The sequence below is a fragment of the Piliocolobus tephrosceles genome, chromosome 10 (assembly GCF_002776525.5).
Source record: "Piliocolobus tephrosceles isolate RC106 chromosome 10, ASM277652v3, whole genome shotgun sequence".
Classification (NCBI taxonomy): Eukaryota; Metazoa; Chordata; class Mammalia; order Primates; family Cercopithecidae; genus Piliocolobus; species Piliocolobus tephrosceles.
In genome coordinates this window covers 53,555,976-53,578,725 of record NC_045443.1, presented here as the reverse complement: position 1 = coordinate 53,578,725, position 22,750 = coordinate 53,555,976, and the positions used below count along the sequence as shown (strand labels likewise).

Sequence of the window (22,750 nt, the reverse complement as noted above, 5' to 3'; positions counted from 1 at the left end):
CAGTGGCTGGATCTCAGCTCACTGCAAGCTCTGCCTCCCGGGTTTACGCCATTCTCCTGCCTCAGCCTCCGGAGTAGCTGGGACTACAGGCGCCCGCCACCTTGCCCGGCTAGTTTTTGTATTTTTAGTAGAGACGGGGTTTCACCGTGTTAGCCAGGATGGTCTCGATCTCCTGACCTCGTGATCCGCCCGTCTGGGCCTCCCAAAGTGCTGGGATTACAGGCTTGAGCCACCGCGCCCGGCTAAAAATTTTTATAGAGATGGGGTTTCACTATGTTGCCCAGGCTGGTCTCAAACTTCTGCACCCAAGTGATTCTCCCGCCTTGGCCTTACAAAGTGCTGGGATTACAAACATGAGCCACCATGCTTGGCCTGCCTTCTTTAAATGTCAATGCAGGTTTGCTATCATCAACTTATTAAAATGTGATTTTGAACATAAAAATATGCTCACATTAAAACTACATGGAGTAGGGCGGGCATGGTGGCTCATGCCTGTAATCCCAGCACTTCTGGGAGGCCGAGGCGGGAGGATCACGAGGTCAGGAGATCAAGACCATCCTGGCTAACACGGTGAAACCCCATCTCTACTAAAAAATACAAAAAAATTAGCCGGGTGTAGTGGCGGGCGCCTGTAGTCCCAGCTACTCGGGAGGCTGAGGCAGGAGAATGGCGTGAACCCGGGAGGCGGAGTTTGCAGTGAGCTGAGATCGTGCCACTTCACTCCAGCCTGGGCAACAGAGTGAGACTCCGTCTCAAAACAAACAAACAAACAACAACAACAACAAAAAACTACCCGGAGATTCCATTTCTCACCTGCCAGACTGGCAAAAATCCAGAAGCTTACAACAAACTGTTGGTGAGACTGTGGGTTACAAGGTACTTTCAAGCTTGGGCAACATAGCAACACCCCATCTCTAAAAAAAAAAAAAAAAAAAAAAGTTTTTAAATAAGCCAGGCACGGTGGCATATGCCTTAGTCCTAGCTACCCAGAAGGGTAAGGTGGGAGGATAGCTTGAGGCTGCAATGAGCCAAGAGCATACCCCTGCACTCCAGCATAAGTGACAGAGCAAAACCCTGTCTCTACCAAAAAAAAAAAAAAAAAAAAGTCAGGGAGGGCACTTTCATATATTGCTTGTGGAAAGACAAAATAAAATAACGCCTTTCACACTATCTACCAAAATTATATGTGTATTTACCCTTCAACCCAACAGTCCCACTTGTAGGAATAGATCCGAAAGATACAATTGGCAACAATAAGAAGAGACAGTACATACAAGGCATCTTCACAGCAGTAAGCAAGAAAGCTATCAAAAACTACTGGGGTTATGTCAAAAGGATTCAAGAATCAACTTTAGAAGCCGGGCATGGGGGCTCACACCTGTAATCCTAGCACTTTAGGAGGCTGAGGCAGGGGGTCTGCTTGAGACCAGGATTTCAAGACCAGCCTGGGAAACACAATCTCTATTGAAAAAAGTCAAAAATTAAATGAATAATATTTAAAAAGAATCAACTTCAGTGGGTTGCTATTGTCCAAAGATGGTACAGTTTGAGCATCAAAAAGAATAACTACAAAGAATATAAACATGCCAAATTTAATAAAATCCATAAGTTCATAATAATTTTTCAAAGCCCTAATTGATCATCTTTAAGAGAATATTACATAATCAACTTACTATTCCTAAAACTAGTAAATCAAGGAAAACAAGTTGAATATATAGCCTGCCTTTTCTATATGAATTGTTTCTCAGAATAACCAAGTAATTGATGAAGAAAATCCTCCTTTACAGATGAATACAAAATAATAAAGAAATAAGGAACAACAGGCTGGGTGCAGTGGCTCATGCCTGTAATCCCAGCACTTTGGGAGGCCGAGGCAGGTGGATCACAAGGTCAGGAGTTTGAGACCAGCCTGGCCAACATGTTGAAACCCTGCCCCTACTAAAAATACAAAAAATCATCCAGGTGTGGTGGCACATGCCTGTAATCCCTAATCCCAGCTATTCGGGAGGCTGAGGCAGGAGAATTGCTTGAACCCTGGAGGCGGATGTTGCCATGAGTGGAGATCCCACCATTGCATTCCAGCCTGGGCAACAGAGCAAGAAAAAAAAAAAAAAAAGATGAAAACACTCATACATAAAAAACAAATAAAAGCCCTTCCCTGTACCCTAGATTCTTCTCTAGATATTCCAGTTTTCCCCATAATCAGGAGTAATTTACATTTACTAACTGTATGTCCTCATCTCTCATTTGTTTTTCTCCACTCACTTTTAATTGTATTCCAAGTTATGTTAGAGTTGGGAAATTACTACTGGGTTATATTTTGAAAGCAACATAATCAGATTTGCATTTCTGCAAGATCACTTGTGGCTATACTGTAACGAATGGAAGGGAGTAAAACTGATGGGAGACGTAAATTAAGAAGCTTCATTAGGATAGTAGCAATGGGAATGAAAAGTGGATGGATTTGAGACCCATTATGGCATGTAGAGGATAAGGAAGCAGGAGAAATAAAGGATCACATGTGAACCTCTAGCTGAACAATGGATTTTTATGTCATTGTAGAGATAGTAAGTCTCCAGCCTGAGCAACGTGGCAAAATCCTGTCTCTACAAAAAATATAAAAAATTAACTGGGCGTGGTGGTGCACACCTGTAGTCCCAGCTACCCAGGAGTCTGAGGTGGAAGGATCACCTGACCCCTTGGAGTTGGAGGTTGCAGTGAGCCATGATGGCGCCACTGCACTCCAGCCTGGGTGACAGAGTGAGACCTGGTCTCGAAAAAGAAAAAAGAAGGTGACCTGACCACATAAAGAGAAAACATTTCTACATGGCAAAATCCACAAATGGAAAACCAAAGTCAAATGATAAACTGGCAGGGAGAGGAGAATGTATGCAACTCATTTCATAAAGAGCTAATTTCCATAGTATGTGAAAAGTACCAGCTGGGCGGGCTGGCTCACTTCTGTAATCCCAGCACTTTGGGAGGCTGAGGCAGGTGGGTCACGAGGTCAGGAGATCGAGATCATCCTGGCTAACACGGTGAAACCCCGTCTCTACTAAAAATACAAAAAATTAGCCGGGCGTGGTGGCGGGCGCCTGTAGTCCTAGCCACTCGGGAGGCTGAGGCAGGAGAATGGCGTGAACCCGGGAGGCGGAGCTTGCAGCGAGCCAAGATAGCGCCACTGCACTCCAGCCTGGGCGACAGAGCAAGACTCCGTCTCAAACAACAACAACAACAACAACAACAAAAACAATGACACTGTTTCCCTCCAGGGAGGGAAACTGGATAGCTGGGAAACAGAAGCAGGATAGCAACTTCATTATATGCCCTTTTGAATTCTGAACCAACTGAATAAATAAAATAAAATGGCTCCAACATATTTTTTTCCCTGCTTGTGCTTCTATATTAAATTATAATAATTGTGTTAAATATTGTGATTCTATAGAGTTCCTTAAGCAGTTTTTGGTTTTTGGTTTTCTTTTTTTTTTTTTTAAGATGGAGTCTCGCTCCCTTGCCCAGCTGGAGTGCAGTGGCGTGATCTTGGCTCACTGCAACCTCTGCCCCCCAGAGTTCAAGCAATTATCCTGCCTCAACCTCCCGAGTAGCTGGAATTACAGGTGTGCGACACCACGTCTGGCTAATTTTTTGTATTTTTAGAAGGGACAGAGTTTCACCATGTTGGCCAGGCTGGTCTCGAACTCCTGACCTCAGGTGATCGCCCACCTCAGCCTCCCAAAATGCTGAGGTTACAGGCGTGAGCCACCGTGCCTGGCCAAATTTTGCTATAAACATAAGAACATGTTTCATACTGTTCCAGACAAGCCAGGAAATATGGTGATTCTAGTAATAATAAAAAATGGAGGCCAGGCTCAGTGGCTCAGGCCTGTAATCCTAGCACTTTGGGAGGCCGAGGCGGGTGGATTACCTGAGGTCGGGAGTTTGAGACCAGCCTGACCAACAGGGAGAAACCTCATATCTACTAAAAATACCAAAAACTAGCCAGGTGTATTAGCAGGTGCCTGTAATCCCAGCTACTTAGGAGGCTGAGGCAGGAGAGTCGCTTGAACCCAGGAGGCGGAGGTTGTGGTGAGTTGAGATCGTGCCATTGCACTCCAGCCTGGGCAACAAGAGTGAAACTCCTTCTCAAAAACAAAAACAAAAACAAAAACAAAAACGGAAAATAACACAAATATTCACCAGTAAGGGACTTGTTAAATAATAATAATTCAAAAACAAAACTAAGATGATATTTCAGAGAAACTTGAAATCAAGTACTGGTACCATTAGCAACTATCACAGAAATTTTATATGTAATATTATTCCTTTAATTTAGCACCTTCACCTACTTTTTATTGTGAATTTTCATCTAATTAGATTAACTAAATTGGAACAAGAAATGCAAACAAGGGAGTAAATATACTTAACACCAAAAATCTCTTTTCTGAGTGGTAGTTACATAAATTACCTGATGATCTAAAATTGTATTATCTAAAACTTTCCTGAAAATCAGTAAACTGTAACGACAGTTTTTTTGCAAACTGACAGGTCAAAGCAGGTGATGTAAAAAAATTTCAAATTATATAAAATCTTAATAAAATATGGCTTATGGAGTGTTTCACTTAGGTAAATGTGGTTAAAAGTTAATTTAACCTAGTCTTTTAGAGAAGGGTCTCATTTGTTCACTATAGAGTAATACAAGATTCTGACATCTTCCATATTCTTTAAGTCAAAGAAAAACAAGTATTAAAATACTATTTCTCTACCTATAACTTGGAGAAGGGAAAAAAGAAAAAAGAAAATCCTATCAATCAAACCCTGAAGGTATTTTCTTTTTGCTATGTCAGCAAAGGCTTTCAAATTCCTTCAAATTAGCTTTTGCCTACAGACTTTTCTAAATCCTTTTTAGGAATTCTAGCAAAATCTACATTCTTTTAGTATATTTTGTTGATTAAGACTTGCTATAATCTACTTTAATGGCTATTGGAGAACCCAGATTATAGAAGATATTATTTGGCAAAATAGAGAAAATGCATGTTAGGCATCATAAATGGACCAGTGTGATGATACTTTTTTTAATAGGCTTATATTTATATTTTTTCACTCCTATAAATTTTCATTTTGTTATTGCTAAACGAAAGAAGAATTAGGAAAGCACACTGGAGTAGATCACAGACATGCTTAAACTTTTATTGAATTTCATTTACTCTATGAAAGTCTAGCATCAAGTTAAAACAGGCATCTCATTCCTACATCCTCAGTTTCATTGGTCCACATTCTTTTTTTTTCTTGAGACGAGTCTCACTCTGTCACCCAGGCTGGAGTGCAGTGGCGCGATCTTGGCTCACTGCAACCTCTGCCTCCCAGGTTCAACTGATTCTCCTGCCTCAGCCTCCTGAGTAGCTGAGATTACAGGTGCATGCCACCACGCCTGGCCAATTTTTGTATTTTCAGTAGAGATGGGGTTTCACCATGTTGGTCAGGCTGGTCTCGAACTCCTGACCTTGTGATCTGCCTACCTCAGCCTCCCAAAGTGCTGGGATTACAGGCGTGAGCCACCGCGCCCAGCTGGTCCACACTCTTATACCCACGTTTCATTCCAACCCAACTAGAGGTAGAGTCCCTCCAATGTTCCTCTCAGGCTCTGTTTATTCTTGTAGAGCCCTCTGTCTGAAACACCTCTCATGCTTTAAAAACCAGCTCCTGTCAGCCAACATTCCTCTTCTATCCCAGTGGCCCTTCATCCCCAGCTTAGATGTCCCCTCTTTATACTTTCTTCTGCATGTCTCTACATCACAGCATTTTTCATTAGGATTTTTTTTTTTTTTTTTTTTTTTTTTTTTTGAGACGGAGTCTTGCTTTGTTGCCCAGGCTGGAGTGCAGTGGCGTGATCTCTGCTCACTGCAAGCTCCGCCTCCCAGGTTCACGCCATTCTCCTGCCTCAGCCTCCCGAGTAGCTGGGACTACAGGCGCCCACCACCACAATTTTGTATTTTTAGTAGAGACAGGGTTTCACCGTGTTAGCCAGGATGGTCTTGATCTCCTGACCTCCTGATCCGCCCACCTCGGACTCCCAAAGTGCTGGGATTACAGGCGTGAGCCACCGCACCTGACCTTCATTAGAAATTTTAAACATAAACTTTCTCATTTCTCCCAATAGAAACTGGTTTATAGGCCGGGAGCGGTGGCTCAAGCCTGTAATCCCAGCACTTTGGGAGGCTGAGACGGGTGGATCATGAAGTCAGGAGATCGAGACCATCCTGGCTAACCTGATGAAACCCCGTCTCTACTAAAAAATACAAAAAACTAGCCGGGCGAGGTGGCGGGCGCCTGTAGTCCCAGCTACTCGGGAGGCTGAGGCAGGAGAATGGTGTAAACTCAGGAGGCGGAGCTTGTAGTGAGCTGGGATCTGGCCACTGCACTCCAGCCTGGGCCATAGAGCAAGACTCTGTCTCAAAAAAAAAAAAAAAAAAAAAAAAAAGAAACTGGTTTATTAAATTTTTAAAATTCTGGATTCTCCAGCACTGGACCTGGCATACTGAATGCCAACAAATAAATATTAATTGAGTTAGTGGAAGCTGATTATGTCAGAGCCCCAAGTACTTACATTTTACCCAGTAAAATACAAGTTTATCTTTTACAAATGGAGAAACTAAGGCAGAAAGGAGTTTGTAACAATAGTATCATTAGCAAAGATTAATGAAAAAAAAAGTGAACTAATCTTTTACTTGGACCAATTAACATCCTAGCTACAGTCTAAACAGTGGAACAGACCGGGTGCAGTGGCTCACACCTGTAATACCAGGACTTTGGGAGGCCAAGGTGGGCGGATCACGGGGTCAGGAATTCGAGACCAGCCTTGCCAACATAGTGAAACTCTGTCACTACTAAAAGTACAAAAATTAGCCGAGCATATTGGCGGGCACCTATAATCCCAACTACTTGGGAGGCTGAGGCAGGAGAATTGCTTGAACCCGGGAGGCAGATGTTGCAAAGATCACGCCATTGCACTCCAGCCTGGATGACAGAGCGAGACTCCATCACCAAAAGAGAAAAAGAAAAAAAAAAAAAGAGTGGAACAAATGAGTTTCTTAATCATAAGAAATAAACAATCTCCAAACATCAATTTCCTATCACAGAGGATTTAGGTTTTCTTTTTTTCTTCTTTTTCTTTTTTTTTTTTTGAGATGGAGTTTCACTCTTGTTACCCAGGCTGGAGTGCAGTGGCGCAATCTCGGCTCACTGCAACCTCCACCTCCCGGCTTCAAGCAATTCTCCTGCCTCAGCCTCCTGAGCAGCTGGGATTACAGGCATGTGCCACCACATCTGGCTAATTTGGTATTTTTATTAGAGTCAGTGCTTCTCCATGTTAGTCAGGTTGGTCTCGAACTCTTGACCTCAGGTGATCCACCTGCCTCAGCCTCCCAAAACACTGGGATTATAGGTGTGAGCCAGCGTGCCCGGCCCAGATTTAGCTTTTCTTAAGGATTCAAAATCATTAAGTCCAATCCTCTCTCACATACCACAAAACTCTGGCACAGCCATGGACTAACCTAAAAATCCACTGTTAGAGACACAAAAAACTTTCTTTCAGTTATGAAAATCTTCATTTATAGCTGCCCCTGTCATAGTTGGCTAATAGTTTTGCACAAATTAAGCTAGATGATGAGTATTTTTCAAATTAGAAACAAAAAGAGGACCTGACCCTGCCAAGCTTTAACCACCTGGGACAACAAACTTGTTCTTCTCCAGTATCTTATACTTTACACAGTACCATTGGCCTCCCAAGTCACCAGTTCATGCTCCATCCTCATGCAAAGACAGCAATATTGTATTGGAGACAGAGTTAGTCCAAAGGTCCAAGTGCAGCTGGAGCTAGTTCTCTAAGCAACAAACCTCTGCTTCCATGCATAGATCTTCTTCACTACCCAAACAGTTCCTATTAGCAGAAGAGTGCTAGGAGAAAGAGAGTAAGGAACTAATTAGAGTATAAAGCTAATTCAAAGAGGCGGAAATAGGAAATAAAGGAAGCAAATTAATTCTGGGTAATGTTTAGAAATTCCTTAACAGGTGGTATTTTTCTCTTGAACAGATGAAAACGCTTCAGATAAATAATATTCCTATGAAACAAGGATAAGATTCGTCTGTTATATATGAAAAAAACTAATGCAGGATTGAGTTTACACTATCAAGACCCAGAACTCTGCCTCTTGGGCAAAGCCAAGCATAAAGCAGCAAGCCGCAGTCCCAGAATTAGACAGCTTTCCACGGACAGGAGAATGTATACAGCAGGCACAGAATGACTATAGAAGAGAAAAACAAGCAAAAACAAATGTCACTCCATCTGGTTTTAAACCAAATAAGCCCTCCAATCCTAACCAAGGCAAAGGAGAACTGCCTTTCCACAGAACACACCATACTGGTTTCAGTATTTGTTTTCCCACGGGTACCCCTGAAACTCATTTTAATTCAAAAATGAAAACTATAGGCCAAGCACGGTGGTTCATGCCTGTAATCCCAGCACTTTGGGAGGCTGAGGTGGGCGGATCATCTGAGGTCAGGAGTTTGAGACCAGCCTGACCAACGTGGTGAAACCCCGTCTCTACTAAAGACAAAAAATTAGCTGGGTGAGGTAGCACGCGCCTGTAATCCCAGCTACTAGGGAGGCTGAGGCAGGAGAATCGCTTGAACCCAGGAGGCGGAGGTTGCAGTGAGTCGAGACTGCCATTGCACTCCAGCTTGGGCAACAAGAGCAAAACTTCGTCTCAAAAAAAAAAAAAAAAGAAAAGAAAGAAAGAAAGAAAGAAAAGAAAACTAGTATTTTGTGAAACAGCCAGAACTATCACAAGGAAAAGACTCCCAGTACTGTATCATAATACTTCCACACACATAAAATACTTCCTTTAGGGATGGCGTCATTTCTCTTGGGATAATTCAATTCAATGCTTAATTTTTGGGAAGGGCTGCATGAAGGAGAGACTTGTAGTTAAAAACAAAACAAAACAAAACAAAAAACAGGTCTAATTTCTGGCTTTGGTACTTACTAGCTGGGTTACCTCATGCGAGAAGTCTTAATTTCCGAGTCTTAGTTTCCTCACCTTCAAATTGAGACTAATAACTAAATATGGACTACTAAATATAGACGCTGGGTTAGGCGCTGCCGAGATACAAGGTGAAAATTCTAGTTGCAAATGGCAAAAGTCCTGAATGTTCTTAGATTTCAAAATGCTTTTTGTACATCGCCTCTTTTCTGCCCGTGAGGAGGACAAGGGCAAACAATTAAAGTAGGAAAAATGTGGGGAGCACTTCATGGTTTCTAAAATATTTTTCTGCGTGCCACCTTATTTTAATGTTTTAACTTTCCAGATTTTAAAACAAATCCTACACCAAATAAATGGTAGAGGGACACAAACTGGAACCAGGCATCCTAACCGCCAGAGCGACCTTCCCGCCGCCCCATGCCTCCCTGAGGTGCTGGTCGGCTGCTTCTGCCCGGGGTACCCAGCAGCCATCCTGCTCTCCACTCAGCACCACCGCAGGCCGGCCGCGTGCCACGCTACTCGCCGAATTATTGGGCGCTGGTTTGGCCTTCGGAGGTCGAGGCTCTCTAAGTGACCTCCTGAACTGGGCTCACTCTTACTTGGCCTCCTCTCTCGAGGCAGCACCCTCCTCTCTAACGAGAACTCCATCGTTCACAGCCCCACAGTGTCCCCGGGGAGCGCCTCCCTCCCCCACCGGCTTTGCCTCAGCTTGTCCTCGCCTTTCCAGCCCTCAGCATCCGCGGACACCCGCGCTCTCGGGGTCCACACGGAAGCGCTCGCGGGGCCCACGTGGAAGCATCCGCAGGCTGTCGCAAGAGCCTACTGTCTTGCTCTCATTGGGCAACCTTACCCTTTCCCTGCCTCAATGTTTTTGCTTCCTCAGTGATTGGACCTGGGCATTGTCCATTCCAGCTCCCAGGCACCGCCCTCTCTCCACCCACTCGGATTCTCCTTTATTCCCAACGCTCCTCACCTAGCCCCTGTCCTGAGGGTGTGCCTAACCCTGGAGCCAGCTTTAAAGGGGAAAGCCCCTCCTCCTGCCCCAGCCCCACCCACCGGGCCCCCCTTCTCGGTCTTTCAGGCCCAGAGCTCCCTCACAGAACTCCCCCGCACCTTGTCTCGCCCGCTCCGCCTCTCCTTCCCAGCCACAGCTAGAGGTCCTGGGCGCACCTGCAGAGCCAGCGGCTTGCTGGGGGCATGCGCTCCATGAAAGCTCTGCAGAAGGCGCTGAGCCGGGCCGGCAGTCACTGCGGGCGGGGAGACTGGGGTCACCTGAGCCGGAGCCCCCTCCTTGGCGGGGGCGTCCGGCACCACCTCAGTGAGGCCGCGGCGCAGGGCAGAGAGACGCCACACAGCAGCCAGCCGCAGCACCAGGATCAGTAAGGCTCCTGGGACAGGGCAGGGGACGGGCTTGCCCCAACTCCCACTGTGGTCCTCGCTAGTTCCCGAGTGCCCTCCCCAGGCAGCGTCCCTCATCTCCCCTCTCCTCGCTCACTAGCCCTGGATGCCTTTTCCTTTGGATGTGGAGCTTTGGGTATGCCGCGTTCGGGCGGTAATCTGCAATCTGCCTGGGGACGCGTTCGGGCAAGCGGGTCCTGGGGATGGCGCCTGTCCAAGGTGCGCAGTTAACCTGGATCACAGATGCGCCCCGAGTGTTACTTGGCTCACGTGTCTGAGTGCAGGGCCGGGCGCACGCCGCCCGTCCTCACCTTCCCTCGTCTCGGTGTGTATTTTAGGAGATGCGTGGGTGTGGAACAGCCTCCTGCCTCAGGTCCAAGTGTACTGGGGTCTGTCTGTGTGTTGTGTTTCTGCGTGTCCTCGGCGGGTAATGTGTGATGCTCGTGTGTTACTGGTGCGCAGGTACGGGCATAAGTGTTGGGTGTGTGCGTAGTAGTGCTCCCTGAACAGCAGAATAGGGGGGGATTTTCCAAACTGGTTGTTGAATGGGGAGAATATTTGTAATAGAGGAAAAGTCTTTAAGACGCAGATTTCCCAAACCAGAGCCAGTCAGAGCTATTATTTGTGCTGCCCAGGCTCCGGAATCTAAAAGGTTCTCTTTCTTTGGTTATTTCTTCCGCCCAGGTGGCCAAACTTTTATCTTCCCCACCGCCTAGGACACACTTGGTGGCTGAGCCTTTTTCTCCGAGATGCAGACGGTGCTGAACAGGAAATCTTGTCCTCCCCAGAGGGCCAGCATAGACACTGTTCAAAGAGCCATTGCTCTACTGTAGCAGGAACAGGAAATGGGCCATCTGCCTCATGACACCCAGAAACATAGACACTATCAGTAAAGTAGCCAGACTGACACAACACTACCTCACCAACTACTCGAGTCTCTGTCGTAAGAGACACCAATAGGTATTATTTATTATTAATGACATTATGCCATACTTTTATTTCTTTCTTTTTTGAGACGGAGTCTCACTCTGCCACACAGGCTGGAGTGCAGTGGCACCATCTTGACTCATTGCAACCTCCGCCTCCTGGGTTCAAATAATTCTCCTGCCTCAGCCTCTAGAGTAGCTGGGATTACCTCGAGTAGCTTGGATTGCAGGTACGCTCCACCACACCCTGCTAATGTTTGTAGTTTTAGTAGAGACAGGGTTTCACCATGTTGGCCCAGCTGGTCTTGAACTCCTGACTTCAGATGATCTGCCTGCCTCAGCCTCCCGAAGTGCTGGGATTACAGGCATGAGCTACCAAGCCCGGCCCTTTTCTTTCTTTTTTTCATAGTCATGGTGTCTGCTTATCCATATTACACAGTACTTTTCCATCAGCTTCTTCTCAAAGAGACACAGAACATTTAAAGGATAAGCCCTCTCCCTCCTGTTCTAGTCTCCACCCCAACTTCTTCCCAGATATTCACCATGGGAGAAATAAGGCGGGATACAGCAAAGGCTGAACGTCCCTCATCTGTCTATCTTCTGCAGAGTAGGGAACTATAGGTATCCCTAATTCCCCCCACACGCACCTCCTTATCCAGTGGAGTCTGGTGATGGAAGTCTTTTCAGGGGACCTTGTTTCTTCTGCCCAGGGAACCCCCTGTCATATCCTTGGACTGGTACTCCCCAGGCAGAAAGGGTTGTGAGCACTGGGGTTGTGAGCACTGGAGAGTGATGTGCTCTGGCAGTGTGACACCATGATGGGGTCGGGTTCCTGTGTTTGGCGGAGGAAAGAGAGCAGCAGAGGAAATGCGCTGTTATTCAGGTTATTGTTTGTTTAATATTTAGCTATTTAGCTGTATTTATGACTTTTTTTTTTTTTTGGAGACAGAGTCTCTTTGTCCTCCAGACTGGAGTGCAGTGGCACAATCTCAGCTCACTGCAACCTCTGCCTCAGCTTCCCGAGTAGCTGGGATTACAGGTACCCACCACCACAACTGGCTAGTTTTTGTATTTTTAATAGAGATGGGGTTTCACCATGTTGGTCAGGCTGGTCTCGAACTCCTGACCTCAGATAATCCACCTGCCTGAGCCTCCCAAAGTGCTGGGATTATAGGCGTTAGCCACCGTGCCCGGCTGTATTTATGACTTTAAAAGAAAAGTAAGAATATCAAGAGGAAAATATCCCAACACAAAGAAATGATAAATGTTTGAGATGATGGATATACTAATTACCCTTACTGATCACTATAATTCTATGTATTGAAACATCGCTATGCATCCCATAAACATCTGTACAATTATGTGTCAATTAAAAAAATAAATTTAGAGCCAGTGCACCTGTAATCCCAGCACTGTGGGTGGCCAAGGTGGAGAGGATCACTTGAGCTCAGGAGTTTGAAACCAGCTTGGGCAGCATGGCAAAACCCTGTCTCTACAAAAAATATATATATATACAAAAATTAACCAGGCATGGTGGCGTGTGCCTGTAGTCCTAGTTACTTGGGAGACTGAGGTGGGATGATCACTTGAGCCCTGTAGGTCGAGGCTGTAGTGATCCATGATTGCACCACCACACTCCAGCCTAGGCAACAGAGTGAGACCCTGCCTGAAAAATAAATAAATAAGTTTATTACTTAAAAAATTTAAAAAGAAAATAAAGATCCTAGTATTAGAGATAACCAATTAATATTGTGATATAGTCATACATATCCTATATATGTATATATAATTTAACAAAAATGGGATAGTCATATTCTTGAACTTATCTTTTCCATTTATGAACAGCTTTTAATATCATTGAATATGTATGACATTGTCATTTTGTAATTTTATTTTATTTATTTTTTATTTTTATTTTTTTTGAGAAGGAGTCTCGCTCTGTCACCTGGGCTGGAGTGCAGTGGCCGGATCTCAGCTCACTGCAAGCTCCGCCTCCTGGGTTTACGCCATTCTCCTGCCTCAGCCTCCCGAGTAGCTGGGACTACAGGCGCCCGCCACCTCGCCCGGCTAGTTTTTTGTATTTTTTTTAGTAGAGACGGGGTTTCACCATGTTAGCCAGGATGGTCTCGATCTCCTGACCTCGTGATCCGCCCGTCTCGGCCTCCCAAAGTGCTGGGATTACAGGCTTGAGCCACCGTGTCCGGCCATCATTTTGTAATTTTAGAAGATTCCATTGTTTGAGGTATCATAGTTTAAATAACCAGTCTTCAATTTGGTTAGTATATACTCTTGTACACTTGTTCAATTATTTCTTAAATTCCAAGGAAATTTTGCCCCCCAGAGATAATCTGATGTCAGTGATATCATGTATAGTTTTCTAGAGATATTTTATGCATAAAATACATGCTGATATTACTTTACTTTTTTTATACAAATGGTATCCTAAACACATTGTTCCTGTACCTTGGTTTTTTGGTATCATACTATATACATTGCTCTTGTAGCTTGCTTATTTTCCCTCAACATTACATTGGTGATCCATCCATATCTGAGGGATATGCAGTTTTTTTAGGCTTGTGATACATTCAGTGGTATAGCATTATTTCCTGTCTTCTGTCAGCTTCCAGGCACAGAGTCCTGAGTCCTGCCTTCAAAGTGTTCCTATGTACTTTCCTTCTTGAGTTATCCCTCAGATAGCTTTTCTCCTCCTCTCCCCATATAGGCACTAGCTTCATTGTGACAACCAGATTTACCCAGAAGCAGGAAAACTCTTCTGGTGTTCCCTCTTCTGGTATTTCTCCTGACTCCAAACACACACATGCCTAGTCTATGCCAAGCTGTTTGAGTCTTATTTTTTAATCCATTGTTTCAATAGATAATATATTCCATATGGTTCAAAATTCAAAATATACAAAAGATAGTGAAAAGTATCCCTCCCATCCCTTTTTCCCAGCACCTACATCATCTCTGCAGAAGATGAATCAATCTTACCTATTTCTTTATTTATTATGAGATGGAGTCTCACTCCATTGCCCAGGCTGGAGTGCAGTAGCGTAATCTTGGTTCACTGCAACCTCTGCCTCCTGGGTTCAAGCAATTCTCCTGCCTCAGCCTCCTGAGTAGCTGGGGTTACAGGTGGGCGCCACCACACCAGCTAATTTTTGTATTTTTAGTAGAGACGGGGTTTCACCATGTTGGTCAGGCTGGTCTCGAACTCCTTACCTTGTGATCTGCCCACCTTGGGCTCCCAAAGTGCTGGGATTACAGGCATGAGCCACCACACCCGGCCAGTCTTACCTATTTCTAACTAAATGTTCGTCCAGAAATATTCTGTGCCTGAATAAGCAAACACATATATATTTTTCCCTTTTAAACCTGTGCTTCAACCTGAGAAAACTGATAAAGAAAAAAAAGAAAAAACAAATGAAAACATAAAGCTAGCACTAAAGAACTTATTCATGTAACCAAACACCACCTGTTCCCCAAAAACCTATTGAAAGAAAAAATAAATTAAAAAATAAAAATAAATAAAGCTGGGCATGGTGGCATGCACCTGTAGTCCCAGCTACTAGGGAGGTTGAGGCAGAAGGATCACTTGAGCCCAGGAGTTCAAGGCCAACTTGAGCAATACAGCTAAGCTAAACCCCATCTCTAAAAACAAACAAACATAAATACTACCATACTCTATATACTGTTCTATAACATACTTCTTTTAGTTAATATTGTATCCTAGAGATTCCATATCAATACTTAGAGCACACCCCAATTTCTTTTTTTATACTGCATAATATTCCATTGTATGAATATACCATAATTAACCAGTTCCCTATTGCTGCACATCAGGTTGTTTCTAATCTTACTATTACTAACAACGCAGTGAAGGCCGGGCATGGTGGCTCATGCCTGTAATCCCAGCACTTTGGGAGGAGGAGGTGGGTGGATCACTAGGTCAGGAGTTTGAGACCAGCCTGGCCAACATGGTGAAACCCCGTCTCTACTAAAAATACAAAAATTAGCTGGGCATGGTGGCATGTGCCTGTAAATCCCAGCTACTTGGGAGGCTGAGGCAGGAGAATCGCTTGAACCCAGGAGGCAGAGGTTGCAGTGAGCAGAGATCACGCCATTGCACTCCAGCCTGGGTGACACAGCAAGACTCCGTCTCTGGCCGGGCGCGGTGGCTCACGCTTGTAATCCCAGCACTTTGGGAGGCCGAGAAGGGCGGATCACGAGGTCAGGAGATCGAGACCATCCTGACTAACACAGTGAAACCCCGTCTCTACTAAAAAATACAAAAAAACTAGCCAGACGAGGTGGTGGGCGCCTGTAGTCCCAGCTACTTGGGAGGCTGAGGCAGGAGAATGGCGTGAACCCGGGAGGCAGAGTTTGCAGTGAGCTGAGATCCGGCCACTGCACTCCAGCCTGGGCAACAGAGCGAGACTCCGTCTCAAAAAAAAAAAAAAAAAAAAAAAAAAAAAAAAAGACTCCATCTCAAAAAAAAAAAAAGAAAAAACAACAATGTGATGAATAATTGTAAATGTGTTATTTTTGAGGTGTGTAAGTATACCTGTAGGACAAATCCTTGGAAGTCAAATTATTGGGTCAAAGATTTTTTAAAAAAATTTTATTGTTTTATATATTTTTAAAATTTTATTGTTTTGTAATTTATTTATTTATTTATTTTATTTATTTTTTGAGATGGAGTCTGGCTCTGTCGCCCAGGCTGGAGTGCAGTGACGCAATCTCAGCTCACTGCAAGCTCCGCCTCTGGGGTTCATGCCATTCTCCTGCCTCAGCCTCCCAAGTAGCTGGGATTACAGGCGCCCGCCACCATGCCCAGCTAATTTTCTTTTTTATTTTTATTTTTAGTAGAGACAGGGTTTCACCATTTTAGCCAGGATGGTCTTGATCTCCCGACCTCATGATCCACCTGCCTCAGCCTCCCAAAGTGCTGAGGCTACAGGCGTGAGCCACTGCACCTGACTGGGTCAAAGATCTTTGAAGGGTCTTAATCGAAACTAGCTGTCATATTTGGAAATAATCTGATAAAATAACTCCACTTGGCTAGGTGTGGTGGCTCACGCCTATAATCCCAGCACTCTGGGGGGCTTAGGTGGGAAGATCACTTGAGTCCAGGAGTTTGAGATCAGCCTAGGCAACATAGTAGATCCCTTTTCTACTTAAAAAAATAACTCTTCTAAATATTTTAACATATTAATGGAAATCTTGAAAACTAAGAAGTCTTCAGTACCTGGAATTTTAGGTGCTATAAGCCAGAGAGATATTTTGGGGCACAGGGACCTTGCCAGCAATACAATTTAGTAATTCTTATTGAAGACCCACTGTGTGCTAGGGACTTTGCTCAGTGCTAGGAAGACAAAGATGTATAAAACACAAAGACCTAACAGTGGAGCAAGGGAGATTCTTCTGTCAGTAAGATGGTGTGTTGTGTCAAACCGGCAGCATAAGCAATATCTGGAGGTTTGGGGAAGCCTTTACAGAGTTGGCGACATTTGATCTGGACTTTGAAGAATGAGCAGGACCATACTAAGCAAAGGTCATTCTATGCAGAAGTTATAGCATAAGCAAAGGCCAGGAAGCCTCACAGTTCCCAGCCCATTTTGATGAACCATCTATATTGCCTGTTACATCTGGAGTGTGTGGGCATGATGGGGAATAGGGAAGTTAAGTGAGCAGGTTTTATTTATTTATTTATTTACTTATTTATTTATTTATTTATTTATTTAATTAATTAATTTATTTTTTACACAAAGTCTCACTCTGTCACCCAGGCTGGAGTGCAGTGGCGCAATCTTGACTGACTGTAACCTCCACCTCCCAGGCTCAGGCAATTCTCCTGCCTCAGCTTCCCAAGTAGCTGAGATTACAGGCGCCCACCATCACGCCTGGCTAGTTTTTGTATTTTTAGTAGAGATGGGGTTTTACCATGCTGGCCAGTCTGGTCTCGAACTCCTGACCTCAGGTGATCTGCCCACCTTGGCCTCCCAAAGTGCGGGGATTACAGACGTGAACCACCGTGCCCGGCCAATTGGCAGGTTTTAAAGAGCTTTTAATGGCCTACCAAGTTTTGGTTTTGAGACGGAGTTTTGCTCTTTTTGCCCACACTAGAGTGCAATGGCAAGATCTCAGCTCACTGCAACCTCCGCCTCGCAGGTTCAAGCAATTCTCTTGCCTCAGCTTCTGTAGTAGCTGGGATTACAGGCATGTGCCACCACACCTAGTTAATTTTGTATTTTTAATAGAGATGGGGTTTCACCATGTTGGCCAAGCTGGTCTTGAACTCCTAACCTCAGGTGATCCAACCACCTCAGCCTCCCAAAGTGCTGGGATTACAGGTGTGAGCCACCACGCCTGGCCTACTTCTTATTTCAAGAGCTTAATCTGTAGGCATAGGGAGTTACCAAATGTTTTTGAGTAGAGAAATTACACTTGAGTTTAGAAAGATCACTGGCACAGTTTGGCCGGGCGTAGTGGCTCATGCCTGTAATTCCAGCACTTTGGGAGACCGAGGCAGGCGGATCACAAGGTAAGGAGTTCCAGACCAGCCTGACCAAAATAGTGAAACCCCGTCTCTACTAAAAATACAAAAACATTAGCCGGGCGTGGTGGCGCACACTTGTCATCCCAGCTAATCAGGAGACTGAGGCAGGAGAATCGCTTGAACCCGGGAGGCGGAGGTTGCAGTGAGCTGAGATCACACCATTGCACTCCAGCCTGGGCAACAGAGCCGGACTCCATTTAAAAAAAAAAAAAAAGATCACTAGCACATTTTAGAAGATGGATTGAAGCAACAAGAGTGAAACTCTGTCTCAAAAAAAAAAAAAAAAAGATGGATTGAAACTCAAGACAGTGTAGTGGCAATTAGGTAAAAGGGAATAAGGAGCTGATGATATACATGATTTATTGAACATCTACTTTGTGTCAGACAGTTTTTCACGGAATTTTTATCTTAAGCCTCACATCACCCAGGTGAAGTAGACATTACTACCTTTATATAAGGAAGCAAGTTCAGCAATATTAAGCAAACTGCTCAAGATCACACAGCTATTATGGGGCAAACTCTGGTCTACTACAGCATGCTGGCACAGGGAAAAGGAGAAGAGAGGGTGGATTTGAGACATTATGAGGCAGATTCATCCAATGTTGGTGACCAACTAAGCATGGACTTAAGGTGTGGAAACTATCAAAATGATGCCACATTTCCAGCTTGGCACCCAGGTGGGTGGTAATGCTGTTAACCCAGGTGGGAAACAAGAGGAGAAGAAGAGGGAACAAGGTGAGATGACTCAGGTTTGGACATACTGAGTTTTCAGTGCTTGTGGGGCACCTATAGGTGGAAGTGTGAGAAGGGAGCTAAAAATAAAGATCTGAAGGTCAGGGGTAAAAGCTAGAGAAAAGATCTACAACTTCTTAGGACAGACATGAAAGTTAGATTTATAGGGATAGATCAGATGGTTTAAGGAGGAGGCATAGAATGAGGACACTCACCTACTTATAAGCCCATGTTGCAGAAGGAGGAGCAGGTAGCAGTTTTCAGGCCCCACTTTCCTCCCCATTCTCTGCCCCCAGTGATTCATCAGAAAGTGGCATGCTGTCCCGCCTGGGTGATTTGCTCTTCTACACTATTGCTGAAGGACAGGAACAAATCCCTATCCACAAGTTCACCACTGTAAGTTGCTCTCTACCTGTTCAGGATGCTAATTCCTTAAGATCTCTGAAAAGTGGGGAAACGAGGGTATGACAAGTGCAGGGCAGCTAATGGGTTGCTACATAAGGGTGAAGCATACAGATGGATGAGAATCCAGATGTCTAGGCTGACAAGACAAGCCCATCCCTGCCCCAGGGTCAGAAGATTAAACCCTCTGGAAAAAAGGACAGGAAACCCTTGTTAGCCTTCAGAGTTGCTCCATCCCCTCCTTTCTTATTCTCCAAACCCATTTGTTCCACCTATTGTAGTGGCTGGGGTTCAGCTAATCGGGTATCCACTGGGAAAGATTATGAGGAGTACATCACTGTCCTTGTAGCTGACCTTTCTGGTCTCTTCTTTCCTCTAAAGGCACTAAAGGCCACTGGGCTGCAGACATCAGATCCTCGGCTCCAAGACTGCATGAGCGAGATGCACCGTGTGGTCCAAGAGTCCAGTAGTGGTGGCCTCTTGGACCGAGATCTCTTCCGAAAGTGAGGGCCCCAGAAGCAAGGGCACTGCTCTCTGAAAACTGTCCTGTGGACGTAGACTCTCACAGCAGGGAGGAATTTGCGAATTGTATAGTTCAATTCCTCATTTTATTTTATTACTTATTATATAAGTTACACATGAATACTCATTATAAGAGTTTAAACAATATAGAAATGCATGTTCTCCTTTCCCTCCCTACTCAATCCCTATCCTCTTTTCCCCAAAGTAAATATTAACAGATTAGTGGGTATCTTCTAGATAATGTCGTATGTATTGACATACATACATGAATATATGTAAATATACTTCCATGATTTAGGATTTTTTAAATATCAAGGTAACATACATACATATTATTCTGGTATTTATTTTTTTTCTCATATCCCAAGACATAGTGTCTTTCCACATCATTAAAACCCCTCATTTTACAGGTAAGGAAACTAAGACACAGAAAGGCAAACTGATTTGCCAAAGGTAACACAGCTGTTGATCCCAAACCGGAAGACCACTCAACCTTCTTTATTCGCAATTTCCATGGCTCCAGAGTGAGTCCCAGCTGCATCTCTCTAGCCCCCTAATCCAATCGTATCTGGGATCCAGGTGTGTGAGCAGCAACATTGTGCTCCTGACCCAGGCATTCCGAAAGAAGTTTGTCATTCCTGATTTTGAGGAGTTCACGGGCCATGTGGATCGCATCTTTGAGGATGCCAAAGAGCTCACTGGAGGCAAAGTGAGAGCCAGGGGACTAAGGGAGGGGTCAGGGACCTGGGCCAATTATCTCTTTTTTTTTTTTTTTCTGAGATGGAGTCTTGCTCTGTCACCTGGGTTGGAGCGCAATCTTGCAATCTCAGCTCACTGCAGCCTCCACCTCCCAGGTTCAAGCGATTCTCCTGTCTCAGCCTCCCGAGTAGCTGGCATATGCCACCATGCCTGGCTGATTTTTGTATTTTTAGTAGAGATGGAGTTTTGCCATATTGGCCAGGCTGGTCTCGAACTCCTGACCTCAAGTGATCCACCCACCTCGGCCTCCCAAACTGCTGGGATTACAGGCATGAGCCACCACACCTAGATATACCTTGCTTCTCAGAGATTTCCTGTGACTGGGAATCCTATGAATGAGAAATGAGAAGCAGAACTTCTGTAAATGGGGACCTGGCTTCATGTGTTTCTATACACATGATTCCTAGAGCAGGTGAGGGAATCAAGAGTCTATAATACAGTCTTCAAAGATTGAGCCTAAGAAGCAAAAGGGGAAGGTGATCTCAGAATTCTCCTTTTTTAACTTCCATTAGCTTTACTGCTATCTCGACAGGATTGGGGATACAGAAAGACATGGCCTTCTAGGACTTAAGGCTCAGAATTTCTGGGAGCAACAGGCAGGAGGGAACCCCTTTGCCCTACAGAAGACAGAATTTTAGCTTTTATCTAAAAGATTCTCTTTACCTTCATCCTCAACTCTGTTCCTTTTCTCCACATCCATCTCCCTTTTCTCCACCCATTCATGTCCAGGTGGCAGCCTACATCCCTCAGCTGGCCAAGTCAAACCCAGACCTGTGGGGTGTCTCCCTGTGCACTGTGGATGGTCAGCGGTGAGATGCTGGGCAAGAGGAAGGGGAGGCAGGGCACAGGTGCCGAACACAGGCCAACCCCTTTCATGGCCTCTGTCTGCCTCCAGGCACTCTGTGGGTCATACAAAGATCCCCTTCTGCCTGCAGTCCTGTGTGAAGCCCCTCACCTATGCCATCTCCATAAGCACGCTAGGCACTGACTACGTGCACAAGTTTGTGGGCAAAGAGCCTAGTGGCCTGCGCTACAACAAGCTCTCCCTCAATGAGGAAGGTGAGCACTACCAAGGCTCAGACCGTACTTATGGGCATCCCCTCCTCCTTACCCCCACCCCATCCCCCAGCCTTTTTTGTTTCTCTGCCCTTCCTGATTAGCCCTGTCATGCCTTTCTCCCTAGCAAGCAATCTTTCTTGTCTAACCCACAAAATGAGCGGGCTGTCAAGGAGGCTTTGTTCAGTGGCTAAGACTCTTGGTGGTTTGTATTTCCCCAGGAATCCCCCATAACCCCATGGTCAATGCTGGTGCCATTGTTGTCAGCTCCCTGATCAAGGTCAGTGCCACCTTAACCTTCTGACAGGTATTATCCTCTAAGCTCCTGTGTTCCTGTATCCCTCATATTTGTTCAGCTCTCTGGGGAGACTGGTGGGCTCTGATTCCTTTGAGGGTCCCCAGAAGGCACATGAGGCACAGCAGGGACCCACACGTTACGCTGACGATGTCAGTAAAAGAGACTGCACCACCTCCCCCACCCCCACTAGTACTGTTCCCTGCCCCCACCCATGAGTCTAGAGCCTAGAGCTTCCTGACTCTTAGAGAAGTGAGCAGGTCCTGACCCCTGCCTAGGACCAAGGGCCAAATGCCAGAGACAAGGGGAGGACAGCACTACTGGGCACTGATTGGCCATTTCTGGGTGTGGGACACCTGCAGGGAAGGGTGAATGGCCAGGCCAGGGCAGTTATTCACGTCACCTGGAACTGTGAGTTGGCCTTGAACGGGGTGTCAAACTAGCCCATCAGCTGTAGGTCTCCCAGAGCTTGAGCAAGAACCTGGGAGCAGCTGGGCAGCAACACCCTGGGGCCAATCATAGCCCCTCCTGAGGAAGGTGGTGTTAGGAATCCTCCCCCCAGGGACTCAGGTGTCACAGTCCCTGTGGTATTGACTCTGTAATTGACACATGAGTAAGCAATGAGTCTGGGTGAGGAAATGAGGCTGAGTCTCTCCCCTTGTTCTGTGATGGCTCCATCTACAAACCTGTATCTGGGACCTGCCTCACCCCATTCCCATCTAAGTAGGAACTTTAAAAAAAAAAAAAATAGAGGCCAGGCGCGGTAGCACACGCCTGTAATCCCAGCACTTTGGGAGGCCAAGGCCGAGGCGGGCGGATCACGATGTCAGGAGATCGAGACCATCCTGGCTAGCACGGTGAAACCCCGTCTCTACTAAAAATACAAAAAATTAGCCAGGCGTGGTGGCGGGTGTCTGTGGTTCCAGCTGCTCAGGAGGCTAAGGCAGGAGAATGGTGTAAACCTGGGAGGCAGAGCTTGCAGTTGAGCCGAGATTGTGCCACTGCACTCCAGCCTAGGTGACAGAGCGAGACTCCGTCTCAAAAAAAAAAAAAAAAAAAAAAA

General features: G+C 45.4%; 1 protein-coding gene across 1 annotated transcript in view; it reads left to right on the top strand.

The window, feature by feature from the left end:
- The first annotated feature begins 9,999 nt into the window (after nt 1-9,999).
- LOC111541840 (glutaminase liver isoform, mitochondrial-like) overlaps nt 10,000-22,750 on the top strand; it is a 13,674-nt gene continuing 923 nt past the window's right edge. The window contains exons 1-7 of the mRNA XM_023210771.2: nt 10,000-10,417; nt 18,950-19,049; nt 19,437-19,558; nt 20,157-20,286; nt 21,066-21,145; nt 21,232-21,395; nt 21,614-21,672. Coding sequence (XP_023066539.1) covers nt 10,236-10,417; nt 18,950-19,049; nt 19,437-19,558; nt 20,157-20,286; nt 21,066-21,145; nt 21,232-21,395; nt 21,614-21,672 — 837 coding nt within the window. The 5' untranslated portion in view covers nt 10,000-10,235. The remainder of the gene's footprint in view (nt 10,418-18,949; nt 19,050-19,436; nt 19,559-20,156; nt 20,287-21,065; nt 21,146-21,231; nt 21,396-21,613; nt 21,673-22,750) is intronic.